At 43.9% G+C, this 18488-nt stretch overlaps 2 protein-coding genes across 2 annotated transcripts in view; both read left to right on the top strand.

Annotated features, from left to right (window-relative positions):
• The first annotated feature begins 626 nt into the window (after nt 1-626).
• On the top strand, nt 627-16980 carry kif14 (kinesin family member 14). Its single transcript, XM_076088639.1, has 29 exons — nt 627-1636; nt 1873-2127; nt 2250-2337; nt 2448-2546; nt 2748-2800; nt 2903-2933; nt 3159-3266; nt 3411-3527; nt 3723-3841; nt 3973-4145; nt 4984-5131; nt 5566-5629; nt 5759-5943; nt 6144-6246; nt 6391-6548; nt 6657-6804; nt 7082-7228; nt 7802-7934; nt 8182-8275; nt 8415-8556; nt 9030-9136; nt 11433-11533; nt 11634-11864; nt 11979-12166; nt 12621-12773; nt 13126-13248; nt 13393-13467; nt 14971-15121; nt 15664-16980. Exons 1-29 carry the CDS (start codon nt 627-629, stop codon nt 16023-16025), a joined length of 4866 nt encoding a protein of 1621 aa, XP_075944754.1. The 3' UTR covers nt 16026-16980.
• Nucleotides 16981-17125: 145 nt separating this feature from the next.
• Nucleotides 17126-18488, top strand: part of LOC142946406 (adhesion G protein-coupled receptor D2) — an 83204-nt gene continuing 81841 nt past the window's right edge. Inside the window, exons 1-2 of the mRNA XM_076087602.1 lie at nt 17126-17129; nt 17442-17525. Coding sequence (XP_075943717.1) covers nt 17126-17129; nt 17442-17525 — 88 coding nt within the window. The remainder of the gene's footprint in view (nt 17130-17441; nt 17526-18488) is intronic.

Below are 18488 nucleotides of genomic sequence, written 5' to 3'. Positions count from 1 at the left end.
ACCAAAACTTGTATTCGAGTGTAAAAGTTAAAGTTAATTCCTGACAAAAATAAATAAGTTCTGGAGCTTTTTCAACCCTATCTCGCAGTCTTCCTCAGCAAATAGAGGTTAAGATATTTTTGTTTAAACTATGGAGTGTACGTCACTTTTTTTAAACGGCAGAATGCTAATTTTAGAACATGAGTAGCCCAATTTTTCCACTGAGATACAACTTTACTGCCAACTACAGTTTATATTGTCGCTACACAACATTATAACCGTGGTTATGCTGCCACCTAGCGTCAGCCTCGGGTACTGACATGTCGTGACCAAGAGGTGACGTAACTATAACTGTAGATTTCAGCCAATCAGCTGTCACTGGCGGAGACGATTTGAAATTGAAGCGGGCGAAAGCGGAAGAGACGACGGGACAATAACAAACAGGGAGCTCTGTTGACTGAACACATATCGGGTTTTCATTTATATTTTAACCAGCATGCTGAGCTGTCCTCGCGCATGTCTTACATGTTTTTCATAGTGTGTATTGTTGTAGCTAGTTAAAGCAACCGGAGTGAAATTGCCGTTAGCTAACCAGTAACGTTAACGTTTAAGCTCATTTGGACGGGGTTTTTTCTTAACCGACCGCCATGTCGTTATTTAGTGTACAAGCGAGGAAGCATACAGCTTATTATGAGCATCTAATGGCACCGCCAGCATCCAGGACACCGGGCAGAGAGCGCCTGGCGGAGCGGAAGGCGACGGACACGACGGTGAGCAAAAATGAGGACACATCCGAAGACTCTGCGTGTGAAGACAGCAGGAGGTCGTCCGATAAAAGCCGACATGTCAACAGGACGTTTGTCGTCCAGGCTCCCTGCCGCAGCCGACTCACTCTGCAGAGGAGGTCAAAGAGGAAGAGCGGCTCCGGAAGAGTGGACAAAACTCTGGTGGGAAGCAGCCTGGAGACCACACCGGCTCCGGTGGAGAAGAGGCCGACTCTGCAGCGCAGGACCAGGACGACATCGATGGATAAAAGCGCACACGGGCAGCGCGGGGTTAGCAGCACCGCCCTGCAGACGACGCCGAAAGTTCTCAGTGAACCAAACGGCAGGACAGCTAGTGTGTTCAGGTCGGTAAGTTTAAGAGAAACTGCCTGTAAGGGCAGAGCTGCTGCTTTGGAGACCCAGGGGAGGCTGGCGTGCAGCAAAACCCCCTCCTCTTCTTCCTCGTCGTCTTCCACGAGTAGGCAGCTAGAAGACCAGACCCAAACCTTTAAAACCCCCACCAGAAAGACCCCGTTTGAGAGAATCGCCGCCAAGAGAGACTTGTACGAGAGACTGGCGAGGAAAGACGCTCCCAAACCAGTGGCAGTCAAGTCTGCAAGTCTGACGAGGCCCAAACCCCAAGCGGAGGACACGACACCTGTCCCCGCTCCTCGGTTCTGCAAGGCGTCCGCAGTCAAGATGCACTTGAGCAAGACGTCCACCCCGAGTCAGAAGAGAGACGCGGCCCAGGCCAGGACCTCCACTCCTGCTCCAGCGTCCACCGAGCAGCTCCTCCTGTCCCGGCCCAGCGAGGCTCTGAAGCTGCGGGATCCATTTAAGATGGAAAACAGCGCAGTGACCGTAGCGGTCCGTGTGCGTCCGTTCAATGCCAGGTGTGTAACGCAATGTTTGTCTTTACTGGCTGAGTCACGTGGTGCAGGATGAGGCGATGTCTGTCAGCATCTAAAGAGTCCAGGGTCTATACATATGGTGTAATCAGACCCTGTGAGATAAAAACCCATCCTTTTTAATTTGGATGTAAGCAGGGAAATAAACTATACACTGGACATGCAGAGACGTCAAAGAATGTGATTATTTATCTGTGATTTGTGTGTTTTGTAAATCTTAGGGAGAAGGCAGAGAAGGCACTGCAGGTCATCTTCATGGACGGTCAGGAGACCGCCGTCCAGCATCCGGTCTCCAAACAGAGCTACACCTTCAGCTTTGACTTCTCCTTCTGCTCGGTGGATGAGTGCGACTCCACCTTCGCCAGCCAGCAGACGGTGTACGAGACTCTGGCCAAACCTCTGTTGTTGAGGGCCTTCGAAGGGTTCAACACCTGCCTGTTTGCTTACGGACAAACGGGCTCTGGGAAGTCGTACACGTGAGTGTTTTTGGTTTATTACAGTCATTTCTTTGCCCTTAATTTGTTCTCTTGGTGAGTATTTAAAAATCTTTTATCGGTCAACCATCAATTTGATCTGTTTGAAATCATTGTTGTTTTAGCATGATGGGCTTTGGAGAAGAAGAAGGGGTGATCCCACGATTCTGCCAGGAGCTTTTTACGAGATTGGCATCCATGATACATGAAGAGGTACGATCTGTCTTTAAAATGACTTATCCCTGATGCTTCTGACTTATTAGATGTTCTTTGAGCGTTTACATGCATTTTCTGGTTGCGTAACTTCGGTTGTTATATTTCAGGTCAAGTGTCATGTGGAGATGAGCTATTTTGAAGTCTACAATGAGAAGATCCATGACCTGCTGGTGACCAGAGATGAGCCAAACCAGAGGACGATGCCCGTAAGTGGTTTGCAACTACTGGATAAGTTCATGGAGTTTACTCTTAAGTCTCTATCAAGATGGCATGGAACACCTGATTAGCCCAGATTGTTAGAGATGCATCATTATGCTTAATGCATGCAATTTATTAAGGTCATTGGTAGGACTGACTAACCTGAAAATGTTGTACAGCCAAGATAAAACCCTGTTTTGCGTTTCTAGCTGAGGGTGAGGGAACATCCAGTCCATGGTCCGTATGTTGCTGACCTCTCTGCGTAAGAAACCTTTTGACTTTCCTTTGCTATATTACTCTTCAATAAAGAACATTCTCTACTGCTGTGATTTGCAGAGTTGCTCACTTTGGTATTTCTTCACAGGAATATTGTGAGCTCCTACGATGACATCCAGGTAGGTTCAAACTGCTGTCGAGGTTATTTTCTTCTTTTTGATCCTTGCCAGCCTTTTAGTTAAAGCGCTTAAGAACAACTTTGAATGGGCGAGCAAGTGATGGTTTAGTGCAGGCACACCACGGAGAGAAGTGCTGAGCATCAAAGATGTATCCAACGCATGGCTTAGAAAACAATAAATGCTGTTGATCCACTCGAGATCATAACTCACACTGTCCTTCTTCAGGGTTGGCTGGGGCTGGGCAACAAGCAGAGAGCCACAGCAGCTACAGGAATGAACGACAAGAGCTCCAGATCTCACTCCGTCTTCACCCTGACTATGACCCAGACTCAGGTAACGCGTCTCAACTCTACTTTATGTCACACATAATGTACGTTGCCTAATAAATTCTGTAAATAAATCCACTAATTAGCTTGGGCCGCCACGTGTTCTCTCGTTACACAACGTACCCGTTTGTTTGTGCGTGCTTGTGTGCAGACTGAGTTTGTGGAGGGCGAGGAACACGACCACAGTATCATCAGCCGGATCAACCTGGTGGACCTGGCCGGCAGCGAGCGCTCTAGTTCAGCCCAGACAAGTGGAGACCGACTCAGGGTGGGCACACACACACACACACACACACACACACACACACACGCACCATACTAGTCTTGGTTATTGCTGATTGATCGTGAGAACAAGCTTTTCTCCATTTCACATCATTATTAATCATAATTATTACATTTTACTGTCCTCATTTTTTGGATGCACTTCAAAACAAGAAATGCTATTTTGTCTGTGTCGTTGCAGGAGGGTGCGAGCATCAACAAGTCCTTGCTTACCCTTGGAAAGGTGATCTCCGCCCTGTCGGAACAAGCGCTGACGAGCAAGAAGGTCTTCACACCGTACAGAGAGTCCGTGCTGACGTGGTGAGAGATCAGAGTGCACGCGTAGTAGTTTTTAAATCTATTTTCTCCACCTACAGCAGTTAAGCAGATCTCATTTCCAAATTAGAAGGATGATCCTGACCAACGTGCATTTTTTTTTTCCTCTTCCGCAGGCTGTTGAAAGAGAGCCTCGGCGGTAACTCCAAGACGGCCATGATCGCCACACTGAGCCCGGCGGGCAGCAACGTGGAGGAAAGCCTCAGCACCCTGCGCTACGCCCAGCAGGCCCGCACCATCATTAACGTGGCCAAAGTCAACGAGGACACCAGCGCCAAGCTCATCAGAGGTCAGCCACTCAAAACATCCACGTTCAAAACATCTCTGTTGGGCTGATGAGCTCTGACCTATTTTTATTTTGTAATAACTGCAATAAGCTTTTTAAAGCCATTTTCTTTATACAGCATGTTTTCTCTGTCCATTGTGATCAGCCCCTCTTTGTTTCTGTCTCTGTAGGTTTCTCTTTCTTTCTATGTAAATGTCTCTTTCTTTTCTTTGTGTCTTGCTCTTGATCTCCTTTGCTCGCCCTAACCCGCCGGTCTGTCCATCAATCCATCACCAGCTTATGCACTCCCCAGTTCATCTGAGGCCTAACCTCGCCGCCGGGCCTTATTTATGCACAGTCAGCCGCACACAGCAGCTAACTGTCATGCAAGGATTATTTTTCATGAGACGATTGTGCTGCTGTTTGACATTTTTAGCACTAAGGGGAGCGCTTGCTGTGGATTTATTTCTACCAGTGTGTGTGTGTGTGTGTGTGTGTGTGTGTGTGTGTGTGTGTGTGTGTGTGTGTGTGTGTGTGTGTGTGTGTGTGTGTGTGTGTGTGTGTGTGTGTGTGTGTGTGTGTGTGTGTGTGTGTGTGTGTGTGTGTGTGTGTGTGTGTGAGAGACTCAAACATTACAAATCAGGTCAATGTTACTCAGTAAATAGTCTTCAATGAGTGACATTGTTTGGCTGTTCACTGACAAATTCAGATTATTATCTGTAGCCTGAAACACTTTCAGGATGTTAACGTCACTCCCTTGAATTCGACATTGACTGGTAATAATTTCTGTGTGTATTTGCTCTAAACGGTTTGCCATGTTTTATCTTTACAAATAATTTTGGACAAACTTTGCTGTGTTCAGAGCTGAAGGCGGAGGTGGAGAAGCTGCGGTCCGCCCAGATGAGCTCCCAGGGGGTCCAACCAGAGCGGGTCAGCTTGTTCCAGCAGGAGATCGCTGGCCTGAGGAACAAACTCTGTCAGCAAGAGAGAGAAATGGTCGAGGCCAACCGGTCGGTATCACTGCAACAATTATCAGAGCTCTTTTTGTCTTATTTATACTGTATGACGCAACAGACCCAGATGTGAGGTGTCTGCTGGAGCAGATTTCCACAGTTTAGAGAACCCGAGTAGCAAAGTGATGCTGCTTACATTTCTGTTAAATTGTATTTGCAGATATGTTTGCATGTATTTGTTCTGTTTTATTTTTTCTCATGCTGCGCAGTGTTGCATGTATTTTAACATCAACCACTTAAAATGTGAAAATGGAACGTTACTAAATAATTTCTTACTTGTTATTGTGTATAGGTGAAATAAGCCTCATTCCAATATATATATATTTTTTTATTAAATTAAGTTAGTGAGAAGGAAGTTATTGACGAGGGGATACATCTGATCGGATCATGGCATAATTTCCTTCCTTTATATTTGATCTTTTTTCTGGCAGGGCATGGAGAGAGAAACTGGAGCAGGCGGAAATACGCAAACGCGAAGAGACCAAAGAGTTGCAGGTCATTTTTTTTTTCAACACTTTATTCATTTTCATTCTATATATATTTTTTACTGTCCTTGTACATGGATACTTCTTCTTTTCTTGTGTCCACATACTAATAAGAAGGAACGTTTCTCGTCGTTTTCAGAAAGCCGGTGCGACATTCAAAGTGGACAATCGTCTCCCTAACCTGGTGAACCTGAACGAGGACCCGCAGCTGTCTGAGATGCTCCTCTACATGATCACAGAGGGTCGCACCACAGTGGGCAAGCTCAAGTCTGAGTCCAGGCATGACATCCAGCTGACTGGAGCCCTCATCGCTGACCAACACTGGTAAAAAAAAAAAAAACAACAACGCTGGAAGGACATATATGTTACCCCATCCATGTGCCACTGCAAGATTTAGTTTAATACTTAGACTGTACATTTAATTAATTCAGCCATCTTTTTAATCTAGCTATCACCCATCTTATTCTTTTTAGCATGCATTCAACATGCACATTTCATACATGCATCGTTTCGGTTTGTTTTAGTGTAATAATCAACACCCAGGGCACTGTCAGCATCACTCCCACGGACAATGCCAAGACATTCGTTAATGGAAGCCTCGTATCTGAATCCACCGTGCTACACCATGTAAGTAGATCAGAAAGCTCTCCTAACTCTTTATGCTGTGGAGCGACTCCTAGTAAGATGTGTGCAAAAACTCACCAGTTAAGTTCAATGTGACCAACCTGTTTATGAATGAATTCTTCTCATCTCTGTGTTGTTGCTTTGCAGGGCGACAGGGTGATTCTTGGTGGAGACCACTACTTCCGCTTCAATCATCCAGCAGAGGTGCAGTCTGGGAAGCGGGTGTCGTGCTGGACAGATGCAGGCGATGGCCACAAGGACTTTGAATTCGCCAAAAATGAGCTACTCGCGGCTCAAAGAGCTCAGTGAGTGCAAAAGACTAGATAAGAAAAAAAATCCCCAAACCATTATACCAGCTAAATCTAATAATATCGAAATCACAACTCCTCTTAAGCCGTCTTTGTGTCTCCCAGGCTGGAGGCAGAAATTGAAGAAGCCCATTTGAAGGCGAAAGAGGAGATGATTCAGGGAATCCAGGTGGCAAAAGAAGTGGCCCAGAAAGAGCTCTCCGACCAGAAGCTGCTTTACGAGGACCGGATCAGAGGCCTGGAGAGAGAGCTGGTACACAACACCTTCAAGTCTGGTTTTCTACTCAACAGATGTAACATTCCACTTTCCACTCGTACTGAATTGTTAGTGTTGTGACATTCTGCACTGCTGTTAAAGTCGTTAGAAGTTAATTTGCATAACGGTGTTACAGAAGTGACAAAATAAGTATGTTGTTTTAAACTTTGTGTACTATATTGCAGAATAATCGAATAGCTCTTGTCATGTATAATCTATCACCCCGTCAATATGTTCAACCATCACTTAATGATCACGAAATATGATTCTTCAGAACGAGGAGACTGAGCGGAAGCGTCGACAGGAGCTGGACCAGCAGAAGGTGGCCAGCCAGATGGCGGATCTGAAGAATGCCAACCTGGAGCTGGAGCAGGAGGTGGACACCCACAAGAAACGAGTCCGCCTGCACATGGAGGCCCGGGTCAGGACCAGAACACTCTTCTCACCTTTTAATGAAGTTCACTATTTTAGGTTCCTGTCTTTTTTTTTTTTTTCTTTTTTTTTTGCTGGAAAGATTTTGTTCTGTCAAAAAAAAAAAAAGGAAAATAGAAAATGATTCCCACACACACATTTTTCTACTTCGCTCATCACGCTTTCAATGTCTATTAGCCGTGGCAAAATGTTTTGAATATGAATAATGTCACAGGTCTGCCCTTTTGCTTTCACACTGATGACCTAATCCACTTTTCCACCTGAAAGAGACGGTGTAAGTTCAGACAACTTGATCTACAGTGAGTGATACAGAGTAGTGGTTGGCAGTATGACATTTTAAACGGATCTTATTTCAGTTTTTCCTTCATTTGCTCGTTCTCATGTCTTCTGGTGATCTTAAAAGAGCTTCAGAAGCTTAAAAAATATGCTGACACCAGGTTTTATGTTTATCTGATGGGCTTTGTTGGGGGTGTGTTTTGAGTCATGGTGGAGCTTGACTTTCGGCATGATGTCTTGGTCTGGTGCTTTTTAATATTGTATACATTACAATGCTTCACTCCAGGCGATGGAGGAACACCGCGTGTGTCAAGCGAAGATTGTCGACGCCCTGGAGGCCGAGAAGCGAAAGATCAGCACAGAGCTCGAGGAGATGCAGAAGAGAAGAGCCTTGAGGGAAAACCACACTCTCCGAAATGGTGAGAGCTTTCTATCACTTCTGAGCACAAACTGGAGCTCGGACCCACACTGACAGTTCACACCATATGCGTTCAGTTCCACATGGGTGGGCTTGTTCCTTTAAACCAGAGACATGAGAGCGGAGAGAGTTTGCCAGGACCCCCTATAAACACTGGAGGAGGAGGCAGAGAGGCCATAGAACATATCTAATTCAGCCAGATGCTCTTGGTTGTGGTGAGGTCAACATGTTTCACTTCTGTATTTCAGTCTCTCCACAATGGGATGCCATGAAGTTGTCCCTGATGATTGAGGAAGCTAATAAGATCGGCGCTAAACTGAAGAAAAGCACAGTCTTCAGCAGGTAGGACAATGCAAGAATCGGGCCACAGTTTACACATGATATGAGTTTATTAGACAGGTTACAAACCCATCAAGATGTCACCAGCAGGTATCATGGTCATTAAACTGTGCCCAAATAAGTTGACTCTTTTCTGTTGTAGACACGAAAGCTCTGGAAATGAGAACCTGGAGCAGGGTGGTCTGCTACAGGTGCGGGTTCAAAACAAAAAGCTGGGGATCTCCACTTTCTGGAGCCTGGACAAGTTCCAAAACAACATCGCTGCCATGAGGGAACTCGACCAGGTCTGCCTCATATCTGTTTTTCAAGTTAATGAGCGTAAAGAAGAACGTCTGAAGAATCTGAAACCTGACTACATATACGTTTCCTCTGATTAAAAAGGTTTTTAAATGAACATTGGAGTAAACAACAAATTGTAAATGAACATACTCTTGCTGCATCGACTCAAGCTACCTCAAATTTTTATTGAATAAGTGATGCACATAGTATATGGCTGGATTGATCCTTAAGACAGTTTTTATTGAATTTGATGATGTAATATAAACATATTCATACCCTTCAGGTTCTGATAATGAATAATCTCATGATCAGCTGATAAACAAGTCCCAGCAAAATGCTTGAAGATTGACAGGAAGCGTATTCGACCTGATCAGTACTCTACTACTCTGACGTACGAGGCCTGTTGAGTCCCGCGTACTGCATGTGACATCAGCTCAAGTGCCGATTTCCCGTGTCAGCAATAGTTTACTCTCCGCAGGGGGACTCCACCTCTAAAGATGACGATGTCTTTTATGACCCTGATGATGAGTGGGAGCAAGATATATCGGCCTCCTCTGCTTCCACCTCCTCCTTCTCACGCCGAAGGTAATTATCCAGCTCTCCCCCCCCCCCCCCCCTTCTTATCCATCAATCCCTCCTTCCAGCACATCACCTGTACATTTACATTAGATATCGTGTTAATATTCTTGTCCAATTACGTGACATGTGTAAGTAGGCAAGTGTTCAAACCACCTGGGGGGGGGGAGTACAGGACTGCGTCTCAGAGTGTTTGCAGTGCCAACACTGTAGCCTGACATCGTGTGGGTCTTAAACCCACAGCCCTCCAACTGAACTCACAACTTCTTTTAATGTGAACAATGTGTCCGGCAACATGGATGAACTGTATCTGGAAAGTTGAACGGGATATGGATGGAACACAGAAAATCATTTTTGGAAGATTTTGATTATTTTCACAAAGTCCTCCTTGTTTCCACCAATGTGAATGTACAAGCTGGCACATCTTTTTGACCGTCAACACATCCGTCATTATTATTTTCCCTCTGTTTATTAATTTCATTTCCATGAAGGCAGGCCAAGGGAAAGGGTCCCTGTGTGTTTCTCACTCACGCACCTGTGCTGCAAGCAGAACCCCGGACATTTTCCCCTCGCATTGTTGTTATTCTTGTCAAGTATGTTTACGGGGCTCCTGGTGGAGCCTGCACTACTAACAGACCCGGCCAAATGACACATGGCACAGGCTGGGAGGCTGCCTCCATTAAACCCATGCCTGATCCTTATGGCCACAGTCGTAGCTGTTTACTGGCCTTCCCTCCTCTAGGTCGTTCAGTAATGAGAACATGTTCTCCTGCTGAACTCAATCAACCCCACACGAGATAACCATGCATCCTTGCAAAGATAACACCAAGCCTGTGTGTAAATGTGCACATTCCACACCATGTCATCTTAAATCGAAAATTTGCCACCTTTTTTATGTGGATTTCCAATCGTTGCTGATGGTAAATGTAGACATGAATCCCCTAGTGCGTGCTATATTGGCGGGGGAAAGACGATTTTTCCTGCTGCAGAGCTGTGCCGGCTGCGTCTACATGTACCAGGATGCATTGCTCGCGAACGCCAAGTTTGCTACATTTAGTGAAGAAGCTAAATAAACTCAAGGAATTATTCTTACACTTAAACAGAAAAATACAACCTTACACCTTCTGGAATCACGTTTCTCTCTTACACCGAACTAAGAACTTAATTGTCCTGTTAACTCATCGTAAAACACTTCATTCAAACTGAACAGAAACACAAACAACTCACCGAACTCGTCTTGGGTAGTCTTTATTCTTTTCCAACAATTAGCAGCTCTGGTTTGGTCCTGCAGCGGAGACTCGTTGGCGGCTCTCACTCCTTCAGAGGCAGACCATTAAATTAGCAAAACATAACAAAAATGACCCCATAATCGCCCTGCTGGTCTTGGTTTTCTTCTCCAGCTAATGTTAAGGCGTCTGTCCCAGTGAGGAGGAAAACTTTCATGCATAGTAACGCACACATACAGCCTGCTCTCGCAGTCGGCGGCGGCGACAGCATCCAAAAAAAAAACCTGCCCACGCTGACATTCATGACAGAAGAATGATTCTGTTTCTGTTTGCATCGGAGTGCAATTTGAGCAAAGGCTCCACCGGTCAACTCAGATTCTGGAGGCTCCCCGCCGACCAGATCCTCCCCGCTGCGGCTGCAGCCTCTCTACAGCTGAATATCCGAGTCAGCCAAAACACGGTCAAATCTACTCCTTAAAAAGAACAATAGATTTTGCAGCTGCGCTCGGCTGAACTGCTTATTTAAAAAAAAATTGAGCTCCATTCACTAGAGTTTGCTCCTCAAGTGAATAGAGCTTTTTTTTTTTTTTTTTTTTTTTTTTTTTTTTTTTTTTTTAATCTCCTATTTAATAGAACCAGTAGCACGAAGCAGGTTAGAACATCCTCATTATGAAACACTGAAACAATCTGATGTTTCGCTTAGTGGCATCACGTCCACTTGGGAAGAGGTGTATTAGGGATAAATGTAGTCTATCTCCAATCCCCCCCCCCCCCCCCCCCCCCCCATTACAATGTCAGCATAAAAACATGGCACTCTGCTCCAGTAAGGAAATCTACACAAATAAAAAATATGACCGGCTGTGCAGAGAGTAACAGACTTCAACAGTGGTTCATTTCACCTACAGTGTGTAAAATAGTGTTTGCACTCAATGTTGTAAGAGTAAAATGTTGGTGTGTTCTCAAAGGCGAAATACACTGAAGCTCCAAGTCATTCTGAATGAGAGCATCAACATGCCTACTATTTCTAAATTCTAATGGAAGGGAACTCGGGGTTTTGCTTCTGGTTTGTTTGGCATCAGGAGCAGGAGCTTGTTGAAAAGTAGGAGAATCTCAGGGCGTCTCTACGAGATCCGGGTCCACCCCATTCAGAGCCTCCACAACGGCTCCTCACAGTCTGCTGGTAAGGCACTGAACACGATCTGTGACACATCGTTGTAAGAATGAGGTCTAGTGAAGTCCGGTCTGCACACCCCCAACTCGTCTGTGTGTCTTTGTCCCAGGGTTGATGGGTGTGGCCAAACCGCCCTCCATCCATTCCAGCAGCACAGACTCTGCCCTGCCTGGCATCTGCAAGGAGCTGATTGGTCAGTCGGTGGCCCGTCTGCGAGGTTGCAGTGGGACAGAAGAGAGCATGGCAGACAGGCTGGCTTCTGATCTACACCTGATGTATGTGGCGGTCCAAACCATATCGGACATATACGACAGTCTGGACGATGACAGCCAAGAGAATGGTGAGATTCAACCGTTTATGAGCTTCAAACATCAAGCAAAATAGTTCATGCTTTTGGGATTTTATGCCAATTCTAGGTGAACAACATTTGCATTAAAGCTTTTTCCTGCTGCAGTGTTTCTGTGTAACTCGGTGGCCCAGACTCAACTGGTGAAGGCCACCACAGCCGTAGAGAGCACGGTGTTCGTCACCATGCAGTGGTTGGCCAGCGTTAGACCCTCCTCCGGCCGGCTCTACAACATCGCTGAGGAACTCAAGAGCCAAGTCAAGAAGATGGGAGGATTCTTCCAGCTGCTCATTCAGGTAAACACTAAATATATACAACACTACATTAAAGGCATTTGCAGTATACAAAGATGAGTTGAAAGGAGCGCAAATCTGAGCTGAAAAATGGTTTTCTATTCGGTGTAATTTGGACACGGGATGGCTAATCGTGAATGTAGAGCGTTAATTGACTTTTCTTAGCTCAGAGCTGTTTAACATTTCCATAGATGGAGCTCAAAGTGGAGGGAATTCTCAGCCTTGAGCCCCAAATTGAACATGAATATATGGAAAATAAATCAAAATTCCTTAAACCCTAAACACAATTTCCCGCTCTCTCTCCTTATTTTGTTTTTTAATTCTCTAGCCTTTCATTTATTTACCGACCCTTCAGACTATGTCGACCATGACATTGTCTATGTTGTTGACTTGCTTGCATTGGTTTGTTTGTGCTGACCTGATGTTGGCCGATAATGGGAACGTTTCACCCACCCAGGGTTGTGAATCTGAGATCACATCGATGGTGACGGAGGCACGGAGGAAGAGCAGCCAGTGCCTGGACGCAGCATTGCTTGCACTTGGCCATCTGGCGGCGATGACGGGCATGCCGCTGAACGCTACGGAGCGGGGAGCCCAGGCCACAGGCAAGGTAAGCCCACCATTAACACCGCAGCAGCTACTGTCTCTGTCAGAGCTCTGGGGTCCAATGAATAATGGTTGATTTGTTGATGTGCAAATGTTCATATTCAGTCTGTTAAAGGTGCACAGCATTTAGGGGTGAAAAGACATAAGATGTATTCTGTTTTGTTGAGTTTTATTCACATGGTGATTAGCATATATTATACACATTATTGTAGGTAACAAAGAAAGACTGCCAGAAACTCACCTAATTAGCGAGATCTTGCATCTTGTAACTTTTGGTGAAGGACTAGGAAAGTGTTCTCAAAAAATCTGATGATGAAAATCTGATTTATGTTTATTATATGGTTACATCTTTTCAGCAATCATTTGTCATGTGTCTGGTGAGCGGGACCAACATGGGCGTCGGCTCTCTCTTGGAGGAAAGCCTCTTCATCACCAGAGAAATACTGAGAGAGGCTCAGCTGGCCTACCCCAGGAACCCAGTAAGAGATCAAAACCGCACTTCGTTTTTTAAGTTTTCATGGTTACATAATTAGATTTTGTGTTGATAGTTTAATTTCCGTAGAGGTGTAGGTAAGTATTCCTAAAATGAGCTTACATCATTGTTAACCCATCTCTGCTTACAGGTCCTGCAGAGCCTAAAATCAAAGGCGCTTGACTTAGCCCGTGCTCTACAGAACTACATGCGTTGCCATATCACGGTGAGTTTCAGCAGCACAGCCATCTTCAGACTAGATACGTTTGGGGGGGGGCTCTAATTTCTGCTCATCTTTTTTTCGTCTTAATTTCCTGGTGCCAACATGTGAATCTCATAAATTGCAAAACCAATGGAAATATAGACGACTGTGTTGTATTGCGACATTCATTTTGATGTGTGACATGATGGAGCTGGAGCGTGAGAGACATAATTCTTCCACCGGTCCAAATGAATCATTAACTTGTAAACTTAAACTATAATTTAATTGTAAATACAAATTCTGAACTTTGGCATTAAAAATGGTCAAAATGTATGCATTTGCTACATGCCATTAGCTCTGGGCTGTCTCTGGTATTTGTCTGGGTAAACTGTGGCTGAAAGACAGACTTCACGCTCAGCAAAGATTGCCTGGATATATAACGGTTAAAACAATCTTCCGTCCTGACACGGGCTTAAATGTTACAGATTAATGGCCGCACACACAGCAGCCCTGTTAAAGATGCCACTCAGCCTTTATTGCTCCTGTACAGCTCAATGCTCTGTAGGCTTATCTCTCTGCAGTTGCCCGTTGACGATCGTTCAGGTAATGAATGTGTTGAATGAAGTGGCATCAGTCACAGCTAACGGGCTTGTTTGCCGTTATCTTAGCCACACAAAGTAGCAGTTTTTTTTTGTTAAAACCAGTCATTGACACATATAGGCGCAGGGGCATTTCGCCGCCCACAATGTTACTGTAGTCAAATAAACCTGAGTTATAGTCTAGACTCTAGAGCAAGACATTCAACACAGCACTGCACATGTGCATAATCATGGATGTAAATGCATCTGGTATAATTCTAGTCCTTCAGAAAGAGACAATTCTAGTGTTGGTATAAATGGTGAGAAAGTAGCCTTTTCAAAGAGTACATGAATGTGTATGATATTTTATTTTTAAAATAATGTAGAGACAAACATTTGTTAAACCTTACATTTGATAATTAAACACAGGATTTTCTATTTTCAGTAGTTAAAGCTGTTAAAAGAAGCTTTTTTTAGTGAACGAGGTCGTTGGGTTTATGTCATTGAAAAGAAGACATTACCATGGAAGCCCCATTAATTCAGCGACGTCATTAGTCAGTGACATCATTTGCAGCTCTGTGTGCGTGTGTGTGCGTGTGTGAGATTCTTGATGTGCCGTTGGGCTAACTGCTGAATTGAAACTGACAACCAAAAGATCCCTGCTTAGAATATCAAGACCAGTTGTGAACGTGTTAATCTCTACAATAAAGGTTCTGCTTTCATAGACAGTGGGGCTATGAGATCTTTTTTTTTTTTGAGTTGAGCTCAGTTGTGAACAATTGAGTAAGTCTATTTGTTTTAATGAATTGTACACTGTATTGTCCAATCGTATGCCTTTTCTTGTATGCGTGTGTTTTTGGTGACGTAATTGTTGGTTGCGTTACATTGCGTCCTGTTTATTTGCCCCGTCTTGTATTCATTATTTGGGCGTGTTCATGTTTTCAAACAGAAGAGAGACGAGGGGAAGAAGGAGGAGGAGGGGGAGGAGGGGGAGGCCTCAGCTTCCCATTCGCAGAGACTGAGGACTACAGCGACCAAGCTGTTCCAGCTGAACCAGGCCATTCGACAGCTGCATTCCTGTCTGTCTACTGCTCTGCGAGGTGACTCCTCTGACATACACACAGCCTGTTAAGCTCTTATCCAGTGCAACTTACATTGTACAGCATCAGTATGCATCCATTAGTCAAAAGCACTAGAAGAAACAGTTTGTCCAAAGCCAATCGTCTTTGATTTTTGACCGTCACTATTTTAATTCATAAAGATGATTTTCTAAAAGGCCAGTTACTGTACAAAGAGGCGATTTCAGGAAAAGCTGAATAGTAAAATGTCACTGTATTAGTTATGTACTAACTTAGTAACTACTAAATACTTTCATTCAATGTTTTGTCAGTGCGTATAATGAACTGTTGTGCTGTGACAGGCGTGTCTCAGCCAATCAGATCTTATTTTGTTTTTATATTATGGCATAGCGTTCTGATTCGTGTGTCTTTAAACCATAGTCTGTGTGATTTGTTCATTATCATTGCAATAATATCTGGAGCTTTGATGCTGGCAGCATGAACAAAACCACCCACAGCCAAAATGAACCAGATTCTTGTTGAAGGTGTCATTTCCTGTGTCTGACTCTTCATCCTCCTTCCAGGAAAAGACACCGACTCCCACTTCAGCCACTCCAGAGAGCTGATCTCCTCCTCTGCCAAAGCTGTTGATGAGCTAATCACCGGTCTGTCCGAGGAAGAAGCGTTGACGCCGTCCCTGCGGCTTCCCCTTCTTCAGAGTGTCATGGCTGCTCGAGACGAGCTTCATTTTGCCCTCCGGTCCCTGTCCTCCTGGAGCCAACAGGTTGCAGGAGAGAACAGAAGCTCTGCTGCTTCTGATAAAGGCACAGAGGATGAAATATTGAGCAAAGACACTCACGGTGCCGTTAGAAATCGAGTCGTGAGCAAGATAGAGTTCTCTCTCGCTCCAGGTGTGTCGTCCAAAGGCAGCCCGCACTGGGTATGATTTATGTTTTATTCTTTACGATGTGCTCCCATCATGTATGATTTACTGTATCAATGAAATTCTGATATAGAGAAAGCTTCCGCTAGTAACAACAAATGGGTCGTGGGTATTGTTTTTTTGTACACTCCCGTATCACCAACCTGGAATCTCAAGCAACAAACACTGTTACAAAACAACAACGCTGCTTTCTAAATGTGAGCAATATCTGCATATTTATTTCAGGCAGTTTTTACAATGACAAAGCAAACAAATTAATTGATGTGGAGGCTTTAAAGTACAGCAATGATTCCTATCATAAATAGCATTGCTGTCAAGATGTGCTGTAGCTTCCTTTTTTTTTTTATTCTAGTGATAGTTTGCTCCGCAGAGCTTTAAAGTCTTGGGACAAAGCCTTCAGTCACCAGAAGGTGTCGACTTTACTTTACCTGACTTATTCATGGTGGATAAACACAGTTAGGAACAGTAATGGTTTACTCGTGCTTTACTAGGCCTTCTCTGTTGTACTGTGTTTTTTTTACTGTGGTCACTAAATTATCTTTTGTAACATTTTCTCTTAATTCAAACATGCAAGATTTCAATATCCAGCAGCTCAGGTAGTGTTTTGTAAATAAATGATACCAGGTTTTCTGCCCGTGCTGTAAATGATTTCTTTCTTGTATGCGTATTTTGTTCCTCTATTTACAGAAACTTGCACTTATATGTCCTGTATTACACGCTGCAACTATTTGCACTCAGGAGAGAATTGTACTTCAACAAAGCAGTGTTTTTTTTATGTCCTTGTATCACTTGATATGTCAACATGATACAGCAACCTGTACTAATGCAATAAAGTCATGTGGATTTTACAAGGACTCTATTCTTTTATATTGCATGTCATTCAGTAAACAGTGGACTCCTGTTAAAGACAGTTTAATGATATGATTGTTATTGGTTTTGAATTGGCACTGGGAAACTGCAAAACATTCATATACACTTAACTGGGTTACCTTGTAGTGAATTAAGCAGTGACTGTCCACAGAGGTACACATTGACATCTAAATTATAATACATTATTTATTTGGAATTCACACCTGAAAAGATAAGCGTCTGTCTTTGTTGGCATGGGTGATGGAACCTGACAATGAACACTGTTTTCATTTATAGGGAGTTAAATTGGCATACTTGTATTATCATTAATACTAATGGTGCTGTATCCTATTCTGGGAACTACTCCATTAGACTAAAGGATCCCAAACTTTTACATCATGAACTCCTAGTTGATGAACTTCAGGCCGCAACCCTTAACTTGATTAATGGATTTCTATTAATTTGTGTGTTATGTCATTGAGCTTAACTAGAGGCCCTGGAACCCACCCGAGGGCCCCCTGTAGGTCCCTGACCCCTACGTTTGGTAACCCTCTGCTGTGCTCGCTGCAGGTTACACCCACTCCTCCTCGCTGCAGCTTCCTCTGCATCCTCCCTCCATGCACTCCGGACTCCGCTACCGCCAGGGTTCCCTCTGTACTATAAAGACGGGCTGATAGATCACAGCTGAGAAGAGAACATCGTTTACCTTTACAACTAACCTGTGTGGAATTAAACGGAAAAACGGCGTGGCTTTAGTGGTTGAATGCTGCGTTCACAGACACGACGCGATTGGAATGAAAAGACGCGCAAAAAAAGTTTCTACCAAGACGACTAATTGAGGTAACAAATCGATTCGTTTTGCTTTTTATGTGTGGCCAATGGGCTTATAATAATTCCTAGTGCGATCAAATAACATTCTAATCTCAGCTAATAAACATGTTTTTTTCCTCAGGATGCTCTGGTTATTGTTCCTAAACATTGCCTTGCTGGTAAGCACTTCATCTTTGTATTTACGTTTTCACTCCTGTGGGATATTTTAGACAAACACGTGTCGACCTTTAAGCAGGTAACGGAGGCTATATGAGTTGTGCAAACATCCCAATAACTTACATTTTACGAGCTCATATTTCTCTTGCAGACATTAGGCAGAGAATGCAATAAGGCTCGTGTGAAATGGTTGCTTTCTAAACAAGCCTTATTGGATAAAGTAAAGAAAGCCATAATAATCTTAAAATACTATGAATTTCATGTCGTTAAAGTTTTTTTCTCTCCTGTATTTTTATTATATTTGTGGATGTGTAAATAATCCCCGTACTAGAGTTATTGTTTTATTCATGGATTAATGGCTAGATTATCCAGGCCAGGGATTATACGTTTAAAGAAAATACTGCTTTTGATTGGCTATAAAGTCAATTAAAATGATCATTCAGGGCAGTCAGCGTTCTTAGCAGTGAAATAATTGCAGGAAATAAACATTGTCTTCGATGCTACAGGTATATATATATATATAGTACATATATTTATATATATATAATATGATGAGGTGTTCTGTTAGAGTACAGGCTCTGTTCCTTGGCCGTATATCTAATCCAATCAGGACTCCTGTTGTGTATTGCT

The sequence above is a fragment of the Anarhichas minor genome, unplaced genomic scaffold (genome assembly GCF_050575085.1).
Source record: "Anarhichas minor isolate MPS153535 unplaced genomic scaffold, ASM5057508v1 ptg000010l, whole genome shotgun sequence".
NCBI lineage: Eukaryota > Metazoa > Chordata > Actinopteri > Perciformes > Anarhichadidae > Anarhichas > Anarhichas minor.
Note: the sequence above shows the minus strand (reverse complement) of the source record. Positions and strands in the feature narration are given on the sequence as shown.